The sequence below is a fragment of the Semicossyphus pulcher genome, unplaced genomic scaffold (assembly GCF_022749685.1).
Source record: "Semicossyphus pulcher isolate SPU_LCO1_2020_fin unplaced genomic scaffold, fSemPul1.0.p SCAF_12, whole genome shotgun sequence".
NCBI lineage: Eukaryota > Metazoa > Chordata > Actinopteri > Labriformes > Labridae > Semicossyphus > Semicossyphus pulcher.
The window spans coordinates 10316645-10333293 of NW_027211626.1; the positions used below are offsets into that span (position 1 = coordinate 10316645).

Consider the following 16649-nt stretch of genomic DNA (forward strand, 5'->3'; position numbering starts at 1 on the left):
ATGTTGGTCTCTCATTTCGTGCCTCCTCCACTAGGGGGAAGCAAAGTCATTTGCCATATGCTGAGTTTAAGGTCAGTAGGAAATCCTGATGTAACTTAGAAATTAATGTATAATGGATATTTTACGTGACTGCCAGTTAAACACACAAATTGTAAGTTGGAAAACTATAGCTGCAAAAAAGTTGCACCTACATTGATATAGATAAAGCTTTTCAGAGCTTCAAACATAATGCTTCTCAATAATTATGCTTTTCTCCTGGGCCGTGAACCTAGACTTTTTTTTATTTTTTCAATAAAAGCTACCTACCATAAAGGTTACTTTTAATACGGCTTACAATAGTAAGTAAGCTTTACATTCCAATTTCATTTCTTTTTGTAAAGGAAACTTTCTTTTTATCATGTGGGTTGAAATTTTTTTTCTCTAAACTCTCAATAATTTAAACAAATTTGAATTTCTTACAATGTTGCACGCGAGAAACAAGAAACAGGACCCTAACAGTTTGACTTCACTACTTCAAAGGATCCTGTGCAGTGTCCATCCAGCTGAAGTGGGACCGCCCCGTACATTCACATTTGCTCTCCCCTCCTGTCCGTACTTTGCTGCGGGTTGTCCAGCCCCTCCTGAGGGAGGAGAAAACCGATGAAACGCCACTTTTACTGCGTTGTAATGTTTCTCAAGGAGTTCAGAAGCTCCGAGTCCGCCAGACATTAACATTTCATGGATGCACCCAAAGCCTGAGTGCTGCGAGACTTTACCTTCTTTTCTACAAACTTTGCCTCTGTTACCGGTCCTTACAAGGAATTTCCCTGATGGTTTTTGACACTTTTCATCTTTTTCATGGGTGTACATCTTAATTTGTAATATTTAGAGTATTTCTTGGTGCAAATCCTGTCGTAAAGATGCAGCTCCGCACGGTGCTTGACGTTAATGTTGTGGACGTACAGAAGAGAAGAAACCCCTCCAAACATTATGTAAGTTATCTGCTTTCTTCTTAATGTCTTTCTGTTGCATGTTGTTCAAGTTTCTTTCAACTTCACAAATGTTTTCTTTACGTTGAGTAACATGGTACAATTTCAGCCATGCTAGCAGCTCTGTGGCTGTTGGTCAAACACTGTGGTCTTAATCTCAACAACAATTGGATTAGCCTCATTTGCTTTGAATATTGTACTTTTATAGTGTCCGAAGTATGAATCCTAACAACGTTGGTGACCCCCTGAATTTTCCTTTTGAACCACATTATGGTTAATACTTGCAGCTTTGATTAAAGATGGATGGATGAATGACATTAAACGTGATACCTGCCTTTGTTGATCCTTTGAGTTTTCATCTAGAGGTCAGATTTTCTACTATCTTTTAATAAGTTTATGGCTTAATGACATAATCTCAAAGAGCATAGCTGTAGGCATTTAAGAGCAATAACTGAAGTCACACACAGCCATCCATTTTGCAGTCAAAAATATTGTCTTTTTATTGCCAATAGTTTTTTAATATTAAAAGGAAGGAAGTCTTTGGGGAAATATCAGAAAGCAGGTTTTGGCAGCTAGAGGGGCGTGTGATTGAATCTGATGGACAGCAGCTGGCCAGCTGAGCCCTGACAGGGAAACCAGGAAAAAGCCATACCAGCATCCAAATGAACTGAACTAGGGATGCACGATATTATCGGCACGTTATCGGTATCTGCAGATTATGGCTTGAAAATGTCATATTGGCATCGGCGGATTTGTCATTTTTCTGCTGATATTTTCCGCAGATAAAACAACGCTTTAATTATGCCTAAATGCTCGATGATTCCCTTATAAAGCTTGTTGAAGAAGGGTGCAAGATGTCTGCGGTATGGCAGTTTTTCGGACAGCATGGTTGCTATTTGCAATAGGTGCTCTGCATCGGTCATGGGAGGAGGGGGCAAATCTCATCATCCAAGCCTGTCTAAGTTGTATGAATATTGAAGTTTTATTTGAAAGAAAATGTTGCATACAAATACATATGGCATTTTGTACATAACCTAAGTTTAAGTAGTTTTCTTATATTGCCCAGTGAATACATTTTAAAAAGCACAGCATTGTGTTATTTCTGCATCTGCCAGTGGGCCACAACAATAAGAGTAGGCATGATATCAGTTCCACTACAGGGGAGACTTGATGTTCTCTGCAATTAGGTGGAGAAAAAATGTGCCTAATATATCGGTATTAAAATTGGCAATCAGCAAAAAGGGATGGAAAATATTGGCATACCGGACATCGGCAAAAAATCCAATATCGTGCATCCCTCATCTGAAGTCATATAGATACTTCTAAATGCTTTTAAATATGCTGCAATTGACTAGCTAATACGCTAAGGCCTGCAAACTAGCATAAGCAGTGCATTCTTCCCCTGTGACTGTTCGGTTTCTTGTTCAACAAGATGAGTTTGTAGGTTATAACAAGGCAACTTAACCAGGAAAGCTAATTTAGGCTGCTGTTCAAAGTCTGTGGCTCTTAACTGTGTTGTGTAGCAGGCTGTGAGCCAGTGTAACTTATTGTTAATGCTTTCATGGTATTAGAAATAACCCTTTTAGAGTTGTTACCTGTCCGACACCGATTTTGATACTTGTGTACCAGTGTGATACAAAACATATAGGCTACTTATTTGACTAACATTACACTCTGAGCCAGTTGTTATCATTTCATGGTTTACCTAAAGCCAGTTGATTTTTTGAGGGGGCTAATAATGTATGGCATTTGGTCGGTGCATTGACTGGCACACTCGCTAATACCTGATTCCACAGTTTAGGCAGTATCGTAGGCTGATACCGATACTGGTATCTGTATCAGGATAACTCTAAGGCCGTATTTGTTCAGCTGTACGTAACCAAGCTGCAAGGACGGGAGAGCCATCACAAAACCAAGAAATATTATGTATAAACTTAACTCTATTGGTTTCTGTTACTTGATTTAAAAAAATGAAGAGAAGAAATATGTTCAGTTCATAGTCGGAAAGTATTGCAGGTCAACACCAGCTGGCTGAGCATTATGTAAATATGTAATATTCTCCCACGCTCCACTTAAAAATGTAATGATTGGACTGTGTGTTGGACGCGAAGCTGCAGGAGAACAGTGGTACGAATAAAGCAGTTCAAACCATGTCCTATAAGCAAAGTGACTAAAAGCTCCTTTACCACCTGAACATGAGGCCTGCAGGTGGTTTCTTTAAGGTACCACATTCTAGATTGGGGTCATGAATTACAGTCCACAAAACATATATTTGACCTGGAGAGAATTTGTGCAGCAGTAGAAGTTCTTTAAGGACGCATAGGTCATATGTATCTTGTGTCCTGGAGGGAAACCTCACTCCCAGCGTCATCACTCCCATATGAGATTCAGGAGCCAGGTTTGCTTTGGCCAGACACATTCCCAAGTAAACATCATCGATAGGAAAAACAGGAACAGATTTAGACGTGTTGTATATGATCGAAGCTGTGTGGGCAGACAGGAGGAAGCCCCCACCACCACAGTAGGGGGGATAGAAGTCTGAGCTGTATATCGCAGGAGGAATGAAATACTTACTCCATAGCCCTCTCTCCACTGTTGGCTTTGGGAACAGATGGCCAGTAAACAGGTGCTTGCTTCCGTTATTACCCTTTAGGCTTTGGAGATACTCGACCATGTTGTCTGTGTTTGCAAAGACGTCGTCGTCGCCATTTAGCAGGAAGCGAGTGTTCCTGCAGCTTCTATCCATCCATTCGAAGAAGAGTATCTGCTTCAAGGTGAGGTTTAAGAATGAATCCTTAAAGTCCCATTGGAGGATGTCGTTGTACTCGCGTTGTTCCAGTTCGAGGAGTTTGTTTGTTGTCTCTCTCTCAAAGAAATCCTCCATCGTTCCTGAGATGAAGATCCTTCGAATCCACACGCCGTTGTGTAACCTTTCTTTAGCCCAGGTTTTGCGTAGCACTTCTCGCTGGTTGTAGTTCCTAGGGGAGCTTTTAATTACTAGCAGAAGGAAAATGTCTTCAGGTCCTCCACATTTGTCAGGAACGTCTAGCAGCATGGGGAAATGGCGACAATGACGATAGAAGAGAAAGTCTTTCATCATCGGAGGAAGTATCCTGAAGCCCATGAAGTTGTCAGCCGAGAGGTCTTTTTGGCATCGTGGGAGGGAGTATACATAGGAGTTGTTTTTGATGGGTTCCTTCACTTGACTTCCATTGTTTTCCGTATCTTCTTGTATGTGGACGGTTTTAGGTTGATTATAATCCTTAAGGAAATAATAGACAATGAGAAGAACTCCTAACAGAGACAAAGTTCCTGCTCTGATTTTTCTCCTCTTTCTAGACCTGCAATAAAAAATACGAGTTTTTTATCCACACATTACAATCTGACATAAGTTGATTTATTGATCTATTGATAAACCTTTTGTTATTTTTTTTTTACCATTATGTGATCTGAAACCATTTCTTAGATTTGTAACTGAAAAGTTTTTTTATTAGTGGGTGTAGAAAATGGCAGTTGTGGTTAAAAGACACAAATTTCAACCAGTGAAAGGAAGCAAGATGGTGGTCAGTGTCAAACTCCCACGGCTTGTGTTGACAGTTTTATCAACAATGTCACACTTTTGCATTACTTCCATCTGACAGACAATAGTCATTATTCCTTGCCTACAAGAGGCCTTTGTCAGGAAATTATAAACATAAGTTATGTCTAAAGATTCTATATTCCCATTTTTAAATGACAAAACTTTTAAGTGCTATTCTCGAAGATCTTAGTTTCGTTCTCTTTGGCGGTGATAAACGGTAATTGCGGGAGCACACTTCCCAGATACCCAAACAGTGTTTTATGTGTGACGTCTACGGTTGGCTCCAGTTGTAGGTTGACGGTTGTAACTCTTGATTTTCCTCGCTGACGGTCGCTTTCCTTTTTAGACTGTTTGCCTTCATCTGAGCGTCAAATTTGTTTCTTTTTCTTTGGATTTTCACTTATTTTTGAAGTTGTATCTGTAGTCATCGATCTTTTCTTTGTTTGTTCAGCCATAGTAGATTACTGTTTACTCGCAACACTTGCGGAGACCGGAAAAGCAGCCGCTTAGCTCCGCCTACCCTCTCTGGCAGACCAACCACTGCTGGGCGATGGAAAACACGTCACTAACTGGGCGGTGCTTGATTTTTTTTCCGCGAAAGATGTCACCGACAACCAATCCGTAATTCTGCAAAAGCTTTCACCAGTGGGCCATAGGCTCAATCACCATTGTGTTACCTCATTTGGTGATAGATAGTGACTTAACAGACATTTATTTAAATGAAAAATTTCCATTAAGGTGGCAGAATTTGTATTAGATTAAAGGCCAAATATCATACCTACATAGAAGAAGAAGATTATTATCATATTATATTAAACGACAGCACCCTATTTGTTTGAATGTTTGTGAAACATTCCTAAAGTCACTTGTCCCTTTTTTTATGTACTGGTCTTTGTATTTTATAATAAATATTTGATGTGTGAGGGCTGGTTTTGTCATTTTTACAGTGCATATGAATTTTGTAAACACCTTGATGGCATTTATTTAAATTCCAGCTGGTGTTTGAAGATGTTTCAGTTAGCTTTTTTTTTAAGGAATGAAATAGATCTCGCATTAAAGCTCCTGAGAGGAACTTTGTGTTGATTTTGCTGCCCCCTGTGGACAAAGCCGTACCTCTTATCTCTTTGCTGATTTTGTCCTGTACATGCTTAAGTGGTGCTTTTTAATATAATATCTCATCCTGCTTTCTTTAACAGTCATATGTATCACTCACTTTAAATGTTTGCCCTGGAAAATGTAAACAAAGGCAGCGTGCAGTTAATCGCTTCATCTGACACCTACCCCCCCGCCAGCGGTTTCAGGCATTAAAAATAACCATACAGAAATAAGCAATCTTGTCGCTGATGGTCTGGTTTGCTTTTGTAGGTCATGTCGAGTCATCAGAATGAATTTCAGTATGTTTCATAACTAGTGAAAAAACTCCTCACAGGAGCTTTAAATTCTTCTGTGTAAAACGATCAATCGTAATAACTCAAGTCTCCTTTCTTTTCCTTTGTCAACATCATCTGGTCAAAATTTACAGTTGTGCAATACTTTGTATCTGTTTCTGAATTATTTGATGCATCTTACGCAACAATATTATAGTCCGTACCTTCACTTTCTTTGGACATGTCTTCATTTTAAGTATGTCAAAATGTCCATATGTCAAAGAGAAACAGTGCTGCGCTGACATGATAAAAAAAGACATTCCTCCTCATCAGGAAACCAGAACATTACCTTACAGGGACGTTACCCGTGACCTACACGCCTCACAATAAACCAACACTCTTTCATACTTCGCTTTCTAAAGAAAACACCACATTAGACTCATTTGATTTAAAATTCAGACCCCATCGTCCACATATTCTCAGCTAATACAGCTTTAAATAAAAATTTAGCTCGTATCTAATCTGAGTTTACACAAGTTTATAAAATCCTAGGCTACATATTTAGTTTTTAGACAAGTGAAAATTCCCACATACATGCACCGCAGAATAAAACCAGCCTTCAATCAAAAAAGATGACCTGAGCATGTTGGATGAAGATTTCAGTGAGTTGTTTATATCCCTTCGAGACTCGACAGATGACATTTCTGTACTGCCGGTAGGGAACATTTTCCCGTGGGTTAAATAATGGGACAACCTCTTTGTTGCACATTTGATGAACTGTTTTTTCTAATGTTTGTTGAGGATCACCTATTGAAGAAAGTTACATGTTGACCCAAGGAGTTAAAGTTAGAGCTGCTTGACGTTTCATTAATATCACTGCTCTGCTGCTAGGTAAACAAGACTCGACCAGGACCCTTAATTTACGAACCAACAGAACTATTTGATCACAAATTAAAAGCGCACTCACGAGCTCAATCAGTAAAGCAAACTGCTAGAATGCCAGATATAATTAACATTTAACGTCACAGGCATGTACCTGTGTTTATACATCAACCCTGATGTTATTTAAATGCATGATTTTGTATTTCAAGCCAAATTTCCAGAGGCTTTAATCAGAGTGCTGCAACTCGCCATCGAGATTTAGTGAATTATTCCAGTAAACGACCCCATGTACGGATCCCGGATGAACCACGTCCCATAAAAAGTTAAAACTCTGACATGCTTGTGGCTAAAACATCCCAAAGGTTTATAATTCTTAGGAAAGAAGTCTGGAAAAGAGCATGACTAAAAATAGTGCTGTTCGTGACTCTTGTTAGTTGTTATTAAATGCAGTGTTGTTTGGTTGATCATTCCACAGCTGGTCCAAATTGAAGTCCTGGATTGGTTGCCATGAACTTTGGCTCAGGCTTTCATAGTGTTGAGAGGCTGACTCAGTGATGAACCACCTTGTTTCCTGTGGTGTCATCAAACTCTCAAAGTGCTCTGGTTTCTTACCTACAAATCTGATGACATACCCACCAGCCTCAGCTGCATTACGTGTGCTAATTAGACAATGAAAGCATGCTAACAAGCTAAGCTACGATGGCTAACACGGTAAACATTTGACATGTTTAACACCAGCAGGGCAGCATTGTCATTGTGAGCATGTTAGCATGTCTAGGCTAGCATTTAGCTGCTAACATGGCTGGTGTTGTCTCACTGACTTAAGTAATCAAATCCGATGAGCCACGAGACATGTCTCAGCGGGACTGCAAAAATCAATTAGTCCATCAGGTACAATTGGATTAATTAACCTGAGAGTTGGGATCAATTGCTCCATCCATCTCCTGCTGAGGGAGGCTCCCTGAGGCCACTAAACACAGGGCACTGTCTTCCCCTTGGGACCCGAAGCCGGAGGTGAGGGGCTGACTGGGAAGTCCCCACGAGGGAAGGAAAAAAAATAAAATCTCATTATCTATGAGCTAAGCAACTGAAAATGCTTATCCGGTTTGGAAGAGGAAAGAAGCAACCCTTTGTCTTTTGTCCTCACTGTTCAAGTGTGACTTCCTTCCAGGATCTCATGGCACTGGAGCCGGAGAGTGCATGGCAACTAATCCTTGTTTACATACACTGCCGGAGGAGGATGATGACAGATCAAAGAGAATCAATGAGAGCTCTTCAGTTTGTGCAGTAAATACAGTCTTTAAAATCGTGTGTTTGTGTTTCAGCAATATATGACCACCAGTCATGTTAATTTACTGCACATTTGCCCACAGATTAATGTGCATAAAATTGTGTTGTTTACTTCAGAATCAGCTGGAAAGAATGTCACCCGTTTAGCATGAAATTACAGCGTGCTCATTAGGTTGCAACCATCGCAATCAATTCCTGATGCTACCGGAGAGTTACCTGGAAAATACTCATAAATTAATTCAAAACAGTGTTTTAATTATTTTCTGTTGCATAAGTGATATTGTCATTATATAACACAGGTCATGGATCTTTGGGGGTGTATCATGACCTCACACAGCCTCACTCTGAGCCATGCTGTTTGGTCATGCAGCCTGTATCTAATTAGCGAGCTGCTGCAGAGCTCGTTCCGCGTCGCCGCACACTCTTTCTATAATGAACTGAGCGCAGAATGAAGACTGCGTTTCAAACCTCGTAACCAATGTCCTTGCAGATTGCCGCCATATGTGAAAAAGCCGCTTTTGTAAACACTCTGTGCCATGCGCTTAGACGGAAATGCGTTAGGTGCAGCCGTCTGTTTCCAAACCTCAGGGCGGCACGATTGTTTGCTGGCCTTTTATTGTCGAGGAAAATTAGTAATTTATTTTGGGCAAACGTCAACAGTGAACACAGCAGTGGCAGCGCGCACAACTCCGAACTATGTTACAAAATATCGTTTTGAGTGCATGGTAGAAACTCAAATCCAGAATAGCACAAGCTCCAGCACTCACAGGATTATGTTTGACTGACTTTAATGTGGGTCACGGACGTACGCGTTACGGCTCTATGCCGTCTTCAGCATGATGATGACGCTTCAACAGTGTTTGTTCTGTAAATGACAGATGTTCACCAAGGATAAGGTACTCCCATGTCTGTTTGTTATGAGTAAACTCTTCTGCCTTGATATTATTGGTGTTGATGGATAGAAGTGCTGGAAGTTGATGACATAATGAGGGCATCATTTATATCCTGAGAGAGTGGCCTCAGATGGTCTTAAAAAAAGAAAAATACAAAGTTGTTACTTTAATAAGCACTTTACGGCTTTTTGTCACTGTAGAAACTCTAAAAAATATTTAAAGATTCAATATCGAAGATTTCAGTTTTGTTCTGGCGACTTCCCAGTTTAACCAGACGTCCACGGTTGGCTCCCTCTGTTACGGTCGAGTTTCCTCGCTGACGGTCGCTTTCCTTTTTAGACTGTTTGCCTTCATCTGAGCGTCCAATTTGTTTCTTTTTCTTTGGATTCTCACTTATTTTTGAAGTTGTATCTGTAGTCATCGATCTTTTCTTTCTTTGTTCAGCCATAGCAGATTACTGTTTACTCGCAACACTTGCAGAGACCGGAAAAGCAGCCGCTTAGCTCCGCCTACCCTCTCTGGCAGACCAACCACTGCTGGGTGATGGAAAACACGTCACTAACTAGGCGCTGCTTGTGATTATTTCCACGAATCTCACCACAGACACTCAGTCTGTAATAATACTATATACTGCAAATGCAAAGGCTTTCATCAGTGGGCTTAGGCTCAGCGACAGATAATGACTTAACAGACATTTATTTAAATGAAAATCTTCAGGATTATATCTTTAAAAACAATGAAATCAGTCATTTTTAATCAGCTTGGTCCCAAAACAAACATGCAATTCATTATAAAAGGTATAAATGACACAATACTTGAAATCTATTGGCCCTCTCATTGACCCCTGAAGGGTTCCCAATGTGTGATGGAAACAGACGAACTTAATGAGTTTATTTGACCTTTTACGACCTCTGGAAGTTCAGCCAGGAGGGAATGCACTTTGCCGTGGTGTCTTTGACAAAGTGACTTTGCTCCTAATGGGCGTCTTTTTGTTTGTTCTTCTCTCTCTAGGTGTACCTCATCAACGTCACATACTCAGACGCCACTTCTCACGTCATCTACAGGAGATACAGCAAATTCTTCGACCTACAGGTATGTTATACCGGTTAATCACATAAACCCTTCTGCAGCCACTTAATGCATGAGAAGTTTAAGCTCCGGTACATTTACATTTTGCGCTGAGAAAATGTTTCCCTCATATTAAAGCTGTGAGGTCAGTTTGACCTTTTGGTCCTGTCTTTCTGTTCAGCTGCTGGAAGGCAGTTCGCTCATTGAAAGGTCTCATTTAAGTCTTCTGGAGCCTGCTTTGAAAAAAAAAGGGAAATGGGGGAAATCCAGTCAGCAGATGCAGGAAGAAAACATGACCTCAGTCTGTATGCAGAATACAGCATGGGGCAAAGTGAAGGGATCCTGTAGCCTCCAGTTAAACCTCTGCATTTCCAAGTGACTTTAGTTTCCATTTGAACCCTGCATGACTGAATTATCAATATGTTTGTTTGTTAGAAAGATTCAAACATCTATGCTGCCAAAGCAACAGTGAGAAGGCTTTACACCGTCATCAGTGCATACCTTATCCAGCATTTTCCTTGTGAATACTGTCTCAGGCTCTTCTCTGATAACCCCCTCTACCATACGTCAAACCACAGCGCTGTGGCTCTGGTGGGCTGGCTGTGTTGAAGGCAGAGTAGGAAACCCTTTGTTCTCTGGTCTCGTGCTAATAGCCAGGGAAATTCTGCCCTGCTCTGCCTGATGGAAACAGAGCTTCTCTCTTGTCTCTGTAAACATTAGTCTTGTCCATAGATCCCTGCTGCCTGGGTGTGTTTGTCTGGCTACGGTAATCCGTGAAGAACAACAGTCTGCAGCTGTCCATACAGAATGGGTGGGGAGTTTTTTTTCCTTATATGAACATGTCGTATAGGTGGAAGATGTCTAGATTAAAACACATAAGAAATTGCAGGTCAATCTTTGATAAGTATTGAGACAATAATCAGAGTCATATTCTTACTATTGAGTAAGATAGGTCCAACGAAAAAGCTCAACAGAAGGAGGATGTAGTTTAGCAAATGCAGGGACCAATCCCATAATGCATTGGATGAAATGAGGAGGAAGTCGTGGTCAGGAAAGCGTTGGGGGTTGGGCAGCTTTGGAGCCTCGGATGTCAACACTGACAGGAAGAAGATTTGCCTTGGAAGTTGGAAGATAAGAAGTGCTATTTGACACTTCTGCCATTTGCATGTGTAAAGCATCCTTTGGTCCCCACTATAAAAATGTAAATATATCACTAGAAATGCCTGTTGCATGTCTCCTTATGCAATATAGTCTCATTTTTCTAATGCTCGTTTTAAAACATTTTTCTTTTCTGCAGGCAGAATCTGATATTTGTTTGCGCCTCTGCCAGCAGACACCTACGATCCTCCTCCATCTCTGCACAGTTCTCCGTCTCTGTCGAACAATAGCTTGATTCTGTGTCCACCAGAAGCACACAGAGAAAAATGCGTTTGACACCCTTGGCCTGAGAAATGTGACCGTGATCTCATCTAAAAACTATTAATTGAGAATTCAGAAAAGCAAATTAAGGTCACAGTACAAGAAACGCCTTTTAAGCAGTGGCCTATCTTTCATATTGGGTCCAACATCAGTCAGCACTGTGCAGCTGGTCGTATAAAACCCTCTGGTCAACAACAGGCAGCTTTGCTGTTTGTCTTTTAATGATGAAGTATCCATTTTCACTGTCAAATGGATGTCCAAAAGTGCACTCAAACCTTGCAGCACACTCAACATAACTCATAACTGCTCCTCTTGGACGCAACGGTCATAAATTATCAAGATCCACCTCCTTTTTTATCTGATTCCTTCTTAACGTCTTTTCTGCTGACTCGAAGTGAAGTGTGCTCTTTGTAATGCATCTGCAGAGTTAAGCACATTGATTCCTTGTTTTTAAAAAACCTATGTTTTCATTCTGAATTCTGCTGAGGCTGAAATTCTCCAATCGCTCTTTCTGGTGTCAGAGGGAAATGTTTTTGAGCCGCACATGTTTGACGTGAGCAGAATTGGTCAGTGTGTCAAACAGAGTTTACTGTCAGATACGCGGGAGAGGCCCTCCACACCCTTCAACCACAGCGTACCGAGCTCAGCATTCCTCAGGGGGATTGTGGAGTTTGCAAGCTGTTCTGGTTTCCTTCTGGACAGAATCCCTGAGTCGACATTAATTTTGGATTGGGAAATTGGACCAGTGTCAGCGCTGTTCTGCCTGCGTTGTTATTTGCGAGGACTTTATCCAGGGTATTTAAAAAACAACCAAACAAAGAATTGCACTCTTTTGCAGCCACATGAGAGAACACAAATACTAGCTGAGAATAAGATGAAGCTAAAGATGTATAAAGATACTACCCACAAGATTAAGTGCAAGTATAAAGTCTGACAATGCAGCAGAATCTTCATCGTCCTTGTCCAAACCAGATTGCCTACGTTACCCATAATACAATCTTGGATCCTACTGGCTATAGTCTGATGACGAAATAGCCTCTGGGGACATAAGTGAACATGTCAGGCGTGTAGCCGGCGGTTAGCGCTAAACGACTCCCAGTCAAGACTTGCTTTTCCACGTGCTGCATTGTTTACAGAAAAATAAAGTGTCTTTCTTGTGATTTACTTTAATTAACGGGTCTTTAGTTTGCTGAAATTTCAATATCATGATTAAAAAAGTCCAAATGAAGCTTCGTCAGGTGTGTCCTCAAGAGGAGAAGAAAACTTTTAAAATGCTCGTTTGTTGAACGGAGGTCGGATCGATCATTTCTGATGCATTCGAGGAAGTCGGGGAAATCTGAACGCTTAACGGCTTTTGTGTCACAGTGTCAAGGGAATTTATCTCAAGTTGAGTTTTACATCTACAACAGATTGTTAGCTGTTAGCATGCAGATGTCTGTTTATAGAGATTAATAAGAAGCTAAGTCATTGTCACATCTGTTTAATTCAGCAATTTGTGGTCCCTTGTCCCAGCTGATGCTGCCTTGAGTCACAGCATTTGAGGCAACTCATCAGATTTTTCACAGCCTGTCGAAGCCACTAATGGTTTTTTACATTTTTACATATTGTTCACATATCTTGTAGACCTGTAAACAGAATTGGCTTAAAAAATAGGTAGAGTTCCCTTTCTTAATAAATAAACTGAATATACTCAGTGGAGCCCATTGCTTGCATAGATGAACAGCCCAAAGGTTTGAACACTTGTCAACGTTGCAGCACCATTTGTATCAGAGGAGCCATAAAATGTCAGTTTATGACTTGTTTCTGATAATGATGACCGTGCAGCTTTTGTTCCGACATGCCTGATAAATGTAGGACAGATTTGACCAAGAGAGGCCTTGCATCATAATCTCTCTCCAATAAACAACTCGTCAAGTAAATGTCAAAACACAGCCCGGAGACGGGATCAGAATGTTTCCCTACTCAAACATTCCTCCAAACTCCCCCGATTACTCCCAGAACAGCTTCTTTGTCTGCTGCACAGTGCAGTGTCTCTCTGTCTGCTGCTCCCTGCCCACTCCTGTGAGTGCAATTACTTTTAAATGCTCCAAATGATTGTCATTACAGTGTACAGAAGCTGTTTGGGTTCCTACTGTCACCATAATTCAGGCATACAATGTCATAATGCCTAAACAGAGATTTGTTTAATGACTGAGTGTTTATTGCACTTTCTTCCCTGGGCATTTATTCATGACACTGATGAACGGGTGTGTAAAAAGAGACTGGAAAACGACATTACATCATAGCACCTGTTGCTACATGGACGTGTTCATTTCCCCAGTGGAAACACTTGGCTGACACTGCGGCTTACACTGAAGTATCCTGTGCACAGTTAAGGAAAGCAATATAGAGTAAATACAGCATCGAGGGTCCCTAAAGCCTCAAAATTAAATGTATATGAAATGTGAGAAATGTTTTCCCTCCACGTTGTGCAGCTGTTGCCAAAGGAACCGCTTTTACACCTTACCTGTGAGTGTATCCAGGCAGCTCCCCGGGGCTGATGTCATCATCGCTTCTGGACGGGGAGCCGCTCAGTCGACTGAGGCGTTTTTTTTAAAGGCGCTGAGTGAACGCTCCCGCATAAAAGGGAGTATACGTCTTCTCCAGCTGTCAGGGTGATAACATGATGAGGGTGCAGCTTAGTGTGTCACACTAAGAATACTGTTGCCATTTCAGAACGTGGATTTTTGGGAATTTTGGCCCTTGCTATAAAATCTTATTATTGCCAGAGTATTCTAAAGAAAACCTGTCTGGTTTGTAGGCACATTTGATGTGTTCTTGTTCAGTTTTAGGAGCATGAAACTGTGTGTTTTTCATGTTAGAATGTAGGTGTGGTTAACCAGGACTGTTCTTTTTACTCAGCCCTTTTACTCTGCCCGAAAACCACAATAATGAAGGCCGTCCTCTTCAAAAGAAGACATTTCTTGTTTGCTAAATTTCACTCAGGGCAGGGCAATTCCCCCTTCCTCCGATATATAGAACATTAAGGCAGAAAACCCGATGAGTGCAGAAAAGAAAGAACCACAAGAGGAGGAGGAAACCAAACCACCTCTTTGTGGAGAAGTCCTACAAACAACTCCTGCAAACCCAGACAGAGTGGACCCGACTCTCCCCTTCAGGCTCGATTCTGTTTGTCCACCTGGTTGTTTTTGGCCTCGTTTTGACCAAGACTAGTCTCCAGGTCTCCTCCTTCCATAGTTGAGTGTGTTTAAGCTTGACGCTCACGGCCTTTGCTGTTTAGCGGAGCACATCTGGAATGAGGCAAGGCTGAACGAACGAGCAAAGGCGGGGCTACATCTGGATTCGGAGCTCGCTTTTGCTGTAGGATGCTCGTGTGTGCTGTTCATGCTTTTCCTTGCTGTTATTTACTTAAAACAGCAACTAGACTCTTCCCCACTCAATTCAAACACTCTCATACATTATACACAAAGCAGCACGTTCATTCTACACATAAAAGGATGGATAAGTAGACACATGAAATGGTTACAAACTGCGACACTTAAAGGGAAATAGCTGTCTGCTGTCCTCATTAAAGACTTGACACAGCATGCTTTGTGTCTGTTTTCAGCGTATTTGCACTTTATCTCACAACAGATCGATCGTCCTAATGGTCAGATGTATCAAGCGTTAACATCAAAGTGTTAATTATCTGCTCTGACGGCTTATTCAGCTCCTTAAGTGGGACTTTCTTTTGATTTCTCTTCTCTCAGACAAGTGTGGGTGATGTAACCGTGTCTGCTGCCTCAAGGATCAAAGGGAGACTGTTTATAGTCGCACGGCACAGTAGCTTTCGAGATGAATGTAATTACACCCCGTGTTGAGCTCATGTACCGTAACAAGGAGGTCGACTGTTCCAGGAGAGTGTGCGACGCTTTTTTTCCGCTTCTTTTTTTCTCATCTCAGATTCTTCCACTTTCAACTTTGACTGATAAACTTGTGGGAGATAAAAGACACTTCATGTGGTTAAGCCATCAAATAGTTTGGAGTTAATGATGCTTGCCAACTTTATTGGCTTTCATCTTTTTTCGTAGCAATTAAAAAGGCATGTTTTCACTTTCTTTCTGTTTCTCTTTTGTCCCTTACTTTTGCAGATGCGAATCCTCGACAAATTCCCGATTGAAGGAGGACAGAAGGACCCGAAAAAGAGGATTATTCCTTTTTTGCCAGGTGAGAAACACAATGCATCATAGCTTATATCACTGTTTATTCATTTCATATTAAGAGTGCCCGGTGTAAGGAGTGTTATCTTGCGTTGTGTCGTTTTAAAAGTATCACAGACAAGGTTGTTTGTTCTGGTGATGGACAAATAATGCAACCCCTGGAATGTTCTGGAACATGCATTCAGGATGATACTCTTACATCGGCAGGTTAAACTGGGGTATAGCCAATAACAAAAATTACAGCATATACAGTATATAAATATTCGTACCAGGTGATGGACAAATAATTCAACAACTGGAATGTTCTTGAACATACTTTCAGGATGATGCTAGAGATATAGAAACACTCATGTTAACATACATACACACAGCTTGGCAAGTGGCTAACTTAGCTAGCAACACAGCATACATGCTAATGTTCATAGAACAAATATAGTGAAGTTGCAAATTTTAATTTGTGAACAAAAACAAGCAATCTCAAAAGAATCTGCACAATGCTCTGAACATGACCCACCTACCATATCGGCAATTTAAACTGGGACGGCCGCAGGGTGCGTCTGTCCATTGTAGTATTTTTAAAGTGACAGAATGCTGGTATTAACATATATCTAGTGTGGCACTTGGAGACATCATCAGTGATAGTACCTGGGATCATAGGGGGTTTCGGGTCTATCAACTTCAGACCTCCTCACCCAGGCGACCCGACCGGAAGTTATCTTATCCAGATCGTGTAGCATGGCAAGTGGAAGCCTAATTAACCATGATACACTGGCATAATAATTCACCACGGTTGGACCTTTCCACATTTTATAGTGTTACAACCTACAATTCATAAATACTTATTTGGGCTTTTAACCAAAACGGAAGATCTGCCCAAAAAGCACACATCTATTGGATTCACAAGTTAAGTAGACACCACTTGTTTGCACCTGATCTTAGTTTGGGTTTTACAGCAAACTTTTCAAAATGATGGGTGATTTTGG

The 16649-nt window shown here is 41.0% G+C and overlaps 1 protein-coding gene and 1 pseudogene across 3 annotated transcripts in view; one reads left to right on the plus strand and one right to left on the minus strand.

The window, feature by feature from the left end:
• The first annotated feature begins 707 nt into the window (after window positions 1-707).
• Window positions 708-16649, plus strand: part of sh3pxd2ab (SH3 and PX domains 2Ab) — a 61188-nt gene continuing 45246 nt past the window's right edge. For 2 of the 3 annotated variants that reach the window (XM_069658201.1, XM_069658202.1), the window contains exons 1-3: window positions 708-971; window positions 9992-10072; window positions 15598-15673. In XM_069658201.1, the coding sequence (XP_069514302.1) occupies window positions 900-971; window positions 9992-10072; window positions 15598-15673 (229 nt within the window). In that variant the 5' untranslated portion in view covers window positions 708-899. Of the gene's footprint in view, window positions 972-9991; window positions 10073-15467; window positions 15492-15597; window positions 15674-16649 lie in introns of those variants that run through there. The other variant, XM_069658203.1, reaches the window with a different exon arrangement.
• LOC138588761 (N-acetyllactosaminide beta-1,3-N-acetylglucosaminyltransferase 3 pseudogene) lies at window positions 3151-4065 on the minus strand (annotated as a pseudogene).